This window comes from Leptonychotes weddellii, unplaced genomic scaffold (assembly GCF_054177405.1).
Source record: "Leptonychotes weddellii isolate Sample4059 unplaced genomic scaffold, ASM5417740v2 HiC_scaffold_7564, whole genome shotgun sequence".
Lineage (NCBI taxonomy): Eukaryota > Metazoa > Chordata > Mammalia > Carnivora > Phocidae > Leptonychotes > Leptonychotes weddellii.
The window spans coordinates 1-9,356 of record NW_028045692.1 but is presented as its reverse complement, the minus strand read 5'-3'; the positions used below and the strand labels follow the sequence as shown (position 1 = coordinate 9,356).

Sequence of the window (9,356 nt, the reverse complement as noted above, 5' to 3'; positions counted from 1 at the left end):
ATAAATTCAAAATGTGTGTGGGAATTAAGAGAAAAAATAATATTCCTTAAAGGGAGTACAAAGTTTATTTAAACATTTAAAATAATTTAAAATAATCAGTCACACAGAGTACAATGAAATTAACCAAAACCAATACCAAGTAATTTGTTTTTAAAGTGGCAATACAATATAGGAAAACAGTGGCTTTAATAACTTTATGGGACAATCACACAAAAGCATCTACTTCTTGAAGAAATAATAATATGCAAATTTTCACCATTTCAAAATTTTATCTCTATATCACTTTTTGGTTTTCTTATTAACATCTGAGGTTAAAATGAAAGGCCTCACAATTACGTAGCCATATTCTTTTAATAATGTCATCTCTTTATTCCTATGAATTTAATCATCTTTTAATTGCATGATTCCTTCAGCCTGATTCTCATTTTATATCTCAAAGAATGTTTTTAATAAACTGTGAGTACTGGTTCCACTATTTATCTTTCATAACCATTTTCAGGTCCTTCAAAACTATGCTTCTAACGATCTACACATAATATAACAGACAGCCACATGTTTTCTTCACTTCGCTTTACTTCCCTTATGAGTAGTTCCTATTTTATGGGTAGCTAGGGTATGTTAGTATGTTAGATGACTACGGTATAGTAAAAACCAGAAATAGACATTTAACACCTTAAAAAAAGAAAAAAATTAACACCTTTATGTTCCTAAACTCTACAAACGTGACAAAGGCAGAAATATGTTAAAGAAAAAAACCATTTTAAATAATCTTAGAAACAATAAGACCATGATCCTCTCTCCCACAAAATAAATATAACATACTAGTAACCATAGCCAGACAAGCATTATAATACAAGAATTCCAGACAGTTGAAGCCAGGTGTTGAGATTTATGCTCCACATCCAGCTAGTTATAACCAGTCCAGTGAGTGCTAGAGAGTTAAATGTTTTGAGGAATGACTGAAATATGGTTATAGTTATACAAGAGAACATTCGATTCAGATCCAGCAAAGACTTATGAACTTGCCTACAGGCTGACAGCAAAAAGTGGCATAATTTGGGAATTTTTAAATCTGCCTCATGAAAGACCTTCTTCTGCTAGCCTGAGATCCTCTTACAATTTTTTTTTTTTCTTTTTTTGGTCTAAAATACTCAATAGACACTGGCTTTTGTAATGTGGCTTTCTACCCTACTTTACTGACAAGCCCAGGCTACATTTTAATGAGACCATCAGAGTTAGTAGGCAATGAACTTCAGAGCTGGGTGGATGGGGGTAGTGTTCCTCAGTGCCCCAGCGTCCTTGTGAACCAGCAATGAACTACACTAAATTATGAGGCATGATGACAGGAAAATTCAGGGAGGCCTGAAAGAGAGGTACCAAAGTGCATTGCAAATACAAAACAGAATATTCTAATATTCATCATAAATATTTATACAAATATTTACATATAATGAATAAGCCATTTTTAATACTGGCTAAAACCATGGAAGAGCTATTAAGTCAGCAGGTCTATCTATATCCTGGGTTCAAATTAATGCATAGAAATATTTTCAGTTGAAGTTCAATAAATAAAATATACTGAAGGTGATTAAACAGAAAAAACAGGAAATTTCAATTTTGCTCTGTTTTTAACAGTATCTTTTATTGGTAATAATGGACTTAAACTAATCAGTAAACCATAATCTATAAAGAATTTTTGTAAAAATGCATTCATTTTCTGATAATAAATACATCCAAATTGCAGTTTTTTTAAAAACCAGGATGGTGGAAAAGAGCAAAATGGAAAGGTAATAATCCTGGGCTCAAAACCAAATGATTAAATCAAAGACAGAAATATTTTCAGATTCCTCTCAGGGAGTCATGTAATCGGCACCATTTCTTCTCAGGGTCTCTCAACTGGACAACAGAATAATATCAACTCTAAAGCCTTCTCCTCTAATATTTCTTCTGGTTCAATTTTTGCTAATATAAAACAAATCCTTTTTGCATGAGATGAAAAAATAAAAGTGTAGATTTATTCAGATGGGATTAGTTCAAACAGATATTTGGTGCCCTAAACAAGTCAAACTGAAATTAAGAGCTTCTTACAGCACTCCCATAAAGCTTCTGAAAATCCAGCCAAGTGGCACTGAGAAAGAGTAAACATTTTTTCTACTTCTGTAAATATCCAAGAAATTGAAAAATCGACATCTAGAAAAAAGCAAGGCATAAATTCATCAGCACCAAGTAGAAATGATCTTCAAAAGGAGGTCTTTTATGTGTCCTGATATACTTGTGTTGATGAATAGGTTCTAATCTCCCCTCTAGGAAAAGTCCACTGCCTACAGTTAACACTTTTAGGCAAAAGAGAAGGTAAAACTCAGATAAAATAGAAATGATTCCATTTTACATTTTGATTTATCCAAAATGTCTTTAAAGAGGGATTTCAAGGTTTTGGTACTACTTTAAACATTTTTCAGAGGAGGCATGGTTTCAGGTTAGATTGTTTTTCTTCCCTATCCCATTATTTGCTAAAGCGGGAAGTATCAAATTTACTTTTATTACAACAGATCTTCAGCTACCATTCTAAATGTTGCACTTAGTCACAATACAACAGTTTCCATTTAAAATAAGACTCTAGCAGTAGTGAAAACTATTCAGAGGTGGTCATACAAGATCCTGGTTGTCCTTCTTGCCTATCAAATACGACCAAATTGTTGGTGGCTGGAGCTCAAATCACATACAATCAACCACATTACTGGATCCATGGCCTACATCTCGAATTTGGCTGGTTAAACAGGCACACACAGCTACGCCCGCTCCAGCTCTGCAGTGAGACACAGATCCAACCAGCTCCCACCTGAAGAGACAGAGGAGAAAGTACGTTATCTTAAAGCATGATTTACTTTGCTCAAAATACCAACCATAGACAAAAACTCCCTATTACTGGGACTGGTTCTGAAAGACAGCAAGGTTCCTCAGGGAGATAAGATATCCCTAAGGTTTTATCTTAATAGGTACGTCTAATAGTATTTTAGCACTCTGGAATAAGCATTTACTGGAAGATCCCATTAAAGCATACAGAAAAAATGAAAATTACCTATTCAACACTGGATCAAATGCTTCCACTGTATTTAAGTATGCATTGCCATTATGCCCACCAACTGCAAAGATTTTGCCCATCACTGTTGCAATCCCCACTCCACCCCTGGGAGTGGTAAGTGCTGCTACATAATCCCATTTGTTGTTTCGAGGATCATACCGCTCAACTGAACTCAGAGGAGAATTATCATCAAAACCACCTATATATATGTATAAAAAAAAAAAAAAGATTTTAAAAATAGTACTACATTTCATAGAAATTAACTATTAAATCTCAATCCAATAGCTTCTACAACCCAATCTTTTAAAAACATTTTAGAAAATAGAGAAAACTGGGAAAAAATTCACCCTAATACCTATCATCACTACCAACTCCTATTAGACATTTTTCTATAATTTGAGATAACTTAGTATTTGACCTCAATACTAAGATTAAAAATCTTAAAATAGAAAAACTGAAGTCCCTGTATCTAAGCAGATAATTTAAGAGAAAAAAAAACCCCACAACATTCATAATTCGTCCTTCACCTCCTAGAGGTAAGTAAGATAGTACTGAGATTCCTTCTCTGTATGTTGTTTATTATATTTTTAAACAGTAAGAGTGCCTGAGAAGAGAATAAACTACCACTGAATCATTTGACTCAAAAGTTTTCCAACTGTTTCCCCTAATACTGTAATTGTCATCATAATTACAGAGACGGCTATGAATGATCTCACCAATTTTTGCCAAAACTACATCTTCATGCTACATATTCTAGATGATGACAGTTCTCTCTATACATCATTCTAACAATGCTACTTATTATATTCCTGAGGGTTCAATGTAGAGACTGTTATTTTGACAGTGTTCTTTCCCTTAAAAATAAATGTGCCTCTTTTTAGACCCTCATCTCTTACTACATGAGTAATAACTCTCTTCAGCAACTAAGCCTATTTTCCTGAGGATAGGAAGTGTTGCTATTATGAGCAGTCTATTCAGAAACAAGGTCAGTTTAAAAAAAAAAACAACCTACAACAGTTAACTTCTCTAATGGGTTTAATTAAATCAATTTAATTGAAATAAAATTCACCAATTTTATGTGTGTAACTTGGTAAATATTGACAAATGTGTACAGCAGTATCCTCACCACCGCAACCATGATACAAAACATATTTCATGACAATAAAGGGTTTAGCTCTTCTAAGCAGGGAGCTGTGAGAGGTAGCAACTGTGTACTGCAAGAACTCTGGTTTCTCATAGACCCAAGTTCAAATTCCAGCTTTGTCACTAGTTTAGAAGGCGTGTGACTATGAGATAAATTATTCACGCTCTCTGAGTCTTTGCTACCTCACAGAGCTGTGAGGATCAGACAAGATCTAAAGTAAATTATTTACCTATATTTCCAAGCACTGGAATATTCAGCATTACTTCTATTACTTGCAGATATTTCAATGCTAATAATATCCCACACTCTCTTATCAAGAACTGTAAGTTATGTAATACCAAAGAGTTTACATCAACATAAGTGCGACACATGCTAGTTACAACCTCTCTGAACAATTTCTTTCTCTGTAAAGGAGGGAATTACTAACCACAATACTGCCATCCATTTACTGGGTAACGGATGCAGTTTGAGATGCTTCACATATACTATCTCTAATTCTTAGAATAATTCTCTCAAAGATAATTCTCATTATTAGTTCTCATTAATAATTTTCATCATTATTCCCATCTCATAGTTCTTTAAAACCTTGCTACTCGAAGTGTGCTGAATGGACCAGAAGCAGCACTGATTATCATTTGGGAGCTGTTAGAAATACAGAATCTAGGGGCGCCTGGGTGGTTCAGTCGTTAAGCGTCTGCCTTCGGCTCAGGTCATGATCCCGGGGTGGGATCAAGCCCCACACTGGGCTCCCTGCTCCGCGGGGAGCCTGCTTCTCCCTCTCCCACTCCCCCTGCTTGTGTTCCCTCTCTCGCTGTGTCTCTCTGTCAAATAAATAAATAAAATCTTAAAAAAAAAAAAGAAATACAGAATCTGGGCTCCACCCCTGCAGCTTAACAGTATCTTCAGAATATTCATACGCATATTAAAGTTTGAGAAAGCAATGCCCTATGGTTCCTTCCAATTCTGCAATTCAGTAAGTAAAAAGCAAGATAGGGATACCAACAGCCATTATGCATATGAAATAGCCATTGCTTTGCTTAAAGGAGTCAACATAATTCCCTTGAAATGAAGATGAGAAAAAAATTTCTTAAATCTTTAAAGATTTTAGCAAAGCACATTTGTGTTCTTACATTAAAAAATATATATCTTATTTAAATATAATCCTCTACCTTAGATGCATTTGCTACTCCTAAAACATGAAACATGAAGGCATAAGCAAAAAAGCATGAATGTGAACCTTAGTAATTTGAAAGCCAATCTTAGGACTATTCCATTTGAGCCTAAATGCAATATTATTTGTGTTACTGTATTGTCTTACGACACTACCACTGTACATCCTGCAATAAATTAGAGAAATACCATCCACTCACCAACAACGTATAAGCAACCATGGAGCTCACTGACTCCATTGCCTGCTCTTCGTTGACCCATTTCTTTAACTTCTATCCACTTGTCCAGATGTGGATCATACCTCTCCACACTAGATAAAGAAGCTACTCCATCATTGCCACCTACTGCATAAACATGATTCTAAATAAACAAAGAATAAAAACACATGACATTAGACTTTTAAGTGATTTATGTGGTCCTATCGGTAGACCAGAATGTATAAGAAAGCAGTGTTTCATGAGATAATATGGTATACAATCATTATCTGCATCCTGGAGATACGAATACAGCAGACCTTTCGTTACTTATCAGGGTATCAGGGCTATGATACAATGCAATCCATGAGCCAACTGCCACATAACTTACTACAAGAGCCACAGAGCCAACTCCTCCACGGGGACTATTCATTGGTGCCACTGTACTCCACTGATCAGATTCTATGTCATATCTTTCCACATCATTGAAGCAAGTGTTGTCATCTAACCCTCCAATTGCATAAATTGGACCTCCCAAGGAGGCCAAGGCAATTCCTCGCCTGCAAAGACAATAAAACATACTTTAGCATCCGGTTTTGTTTCCAGAAAAAGGTAGTAAAAATATGCTAAAGAAAGTCATTTACTTTGTTAAACCTCAGTGAGGTTTTTTTCCCCCATTATTTTTAGATTTATCAAGGCTTTTGAATAGATGGCTACAAGGTTGCCAAATTGTGTGACTATATGTGAACAGTGCCCTCTGGAGTTTTATAATGCACAGCCTACACAGGTTACCTTAAACCCAAAAGAAATAAAGTGAAACCCAACAAAATAATATAAATGGAATCCAAAACATTCAACAGTAAAACACTGCATAATGAGAGATTAATGAACTGACAGAAATGTTTTGCTGTGGAGGTCAGAAGTCAATCTCATTTCTAAATTCAAGTCATTGCAGAGCACTTTTTTTTTTTTTTTAAGATTTTATTTATTTATTTGACAGAGAGAGACACAGCGAGAGAGGGAATACAAGCAGGGGGAATGGGAGAGGGAGAAGCAGGCTTCCCGCGGAGCAGGGAGCCCGATGTGGGGCTGGATCCCAGGACCCCAGGATCATGACCTGAGCCGAAGGCAGATGCTTAACGACTGAGCCACCCAGGTGCCCCAGAGCACGTGTTTTGATGCAGGGTTTCATGGTACGACACAAAAGAACATCAATTTTTATATTACAAGCTTTATATCACATTGCTTAACTTCTGAAGGGCATTTATTTCTCTTCTATAATGACAGATGTGTACCTAGTAAATATCCCACCCCCCTCACCATCCCAAACCAAAATAACTAATAATGTTATTTCCTACTCCTCAAAACTCCCTTGATTTTCATGAAATCACACATTTGAATTCCCTCCTAAATCTCTGGCTGATGCTATTCTGTTTCCTTTATCAGTGCCTTCCTCTCTACCCCATCATTAAATTATCAAGTTCCCTAAAGGTCTATTATCACTTAAACGCTCTCTCCCAAGGCAACCTCATTCTTTCCATGGATTTATGATAACTCAAATGTGTATTTCCAGACATATATCCAACTTCTACCTTAAATCTGTCATGTTAGCTATTCAACCTTAATTTTTTTGCAAGTGAGTGAGGAGGGAGGAGGGTAGAGGAAGAGGGAGAGGGAGAATCTTCAGCAGGCTCCCCGACACAGGGCTCAATCTCATGACCCTGAGATCATGACCTGAGCTGAAATCAAGAGTCAGACGCTTAACCAACTGAGCTACCCAGGCACCCCTCTTCAACCTTAACTTTAATCTGAGATGGAACTCACTGCTTACTTCCCTGTGATAGGCAAATTTTAAGATGTACCCCCCACACCCCCCCCAGTATATTCATCCTCTAGTTTTATTCCCATGCTTATACTACATTATATGGCATAAAGGAGATTACTTGAATAGTCCCAATCTAATCACACAAGCCCTATTAGAGAGGTTTCTCCAGCTGGTAGCAGAAGACAACTCAAAAACTCAAAGAATGAGATGGATTCTGCATGCCACTGCTTGTTTGAAGACAGACAGGAGCACCTGGGAAGGACCTGGGAGTGGCTTCTAGGAATTGAGAGTGACACCTGGCAATAGCCAGTAAAACTGAGAAACTCAGTCCTACAGTCTCAAGGAACGGAGTTCTTTTTTTTTTTTTTAAAGATTTTTTTTTTTCTTGCAAAAATTTAAAGATTTTTTTTATTCATTCGAGAGAGCGAGAATGAGAGAGAGCGAGCGAGCACATGAGAGGGGGGAGGGTCAGAGGGAGAAGCAGACTCCCTGCCGAGCAGGGAGCCCGATGTGGGACTCGATCCCGGGACTCCAGGATCATGACCTGAGCCGAAGGCAGTCGCTTAACCAACTGAGCCACCCAGGCGCCCTCAAGGAACGGAGTTCTATCAATAACCTAAATGACCTTGGAAGTAGATTGTTTCCCAGAGCCTCCAGATAAGAGCTTAGCCCAGCCTACACCTTTATTTTGGCCTTGTAAGACCCTAAGTGGAAAACCCAGTCAAACTTGCTAGACTTCTGATCTATGGAACTGTGAGCTTTAATAAACAGATACTGTTTTAAGCTGCTAGGTGTGTGGTAAATGGTTTCACAGCAATAGAAAACAAATACACCCATCACAAGGGAAACAAAAATTTTATCCTGTTGTCTTTTTTTTCCTAATGCAGAAAATTATACCACTATCCACACCCAACTGCTTAAGCCAAAAACTGAAGGATCATCCTTGCTTCTTGTTCTTTCCACCTTACACATCTGATTATCATAAAATCTTGTTGATTGTATACTTCTGAATTATATCTCAAATATGTCCTCTCTCTCCCAACTTTTTCACTTTAGTCCAAGCCACCATTATTTCTTGACTAAAATATTACAGTAACCCTGTTGGTCTCCCAAACTGTTTTTACTCTGGTCCTCCTCAAATCCTTTCCCCATTCCATTCCCTGCTATTAAAAACATATATATATATATATATATATATATATATATATATATATATATGTGTGTGTGTGTGTGTGTGTGAGAGAGAGAGAGAGAGAGAGAAAGCTCACCAGATAAAATAAAAAACCTCTTGGCAAACCTGAAAGGCCCTCATCCTTTCCTATTCTTTCAGCCTTATTTTTTCACACCATTCATCTTGATCTTTCAGCCATACTGGACTTCCTTAATGCTCTCTGCTCTTGCTGACTTCCAGATTTTCAGACTTCATTTCTTTCCACCCATCACCCTTCTATCCACCAACACTTAACCAGAATAAATTCTTCTATTCTTTCAGATCTTAATTTAAATGGAACTGAAGATTTTTTCCATTCTCAAGCACCCTTTGCTTAGAATTATTGCCCTTGGGGCACCTGGGTGGCTCAGTCGGGTAAGCATCTGCCTTCAGCTCAGGTCATGATCTCAGGGCCCTAGGTTGGAGCCCCACATCATGCTCCCTGCTCAGCAGGGGGTCTGCTTCTCCCTCTCCCTCTGCCCCTCCCTCTCCCTCTGCCCCTCCCTCTCCCTCTGCCCCTCCCCCTACTCATGCTTGTTCGCTCTCTCAAAATCTTTTTTTATTTTTTTATTTTTTTTAATTTTTTTTAAAGATTTTATTTATTTATTTGACAGAGAAAGACACAGCGAGAGAGGGAACACAAACGGGGAGTGGGAGAGGGAGAAGCAGACTCCCTGCCGAGCAGGGAGCCCGATGCGGGACTCGATCCCGGGACTCCAGGATCATGACCT

The 9,356-nt window shown here is 37.4% G+C and overlaps 1 protein-coding gene across 1 annotated transcript; it reads right to left on the bottom strand.

Moving 5' to 3' along the window:
* Positions 1-1,842: 1,842 nt before the first annotated feature.
* Positions 1,843-6,464, bottom strand: LOC145715792 (uncharacterized). The gene is made up of 4 exons (XM_081811424.1): positions 5,982-6,464; positions 5,597-5,756; positions 3,080-3,281; positions 1,843-2,839 (listed from the first exon to the last, which is right to left on the bottom strand). The coding sequence occupies exons 1-4, from the start codon at positions 6,168-6,170 to the stop codon at positions 2,716-2,718; spliced, it is 675 nt and encodes a 224-aa protein (XP_081667550.1). The 5' UTR covers positions 6,171-6,464; the 3' UTR covers positions 1,843-2,715.
* Between the last annotated feature and the right edge of the window lie 2,892 nt (positions 6,465-9,356).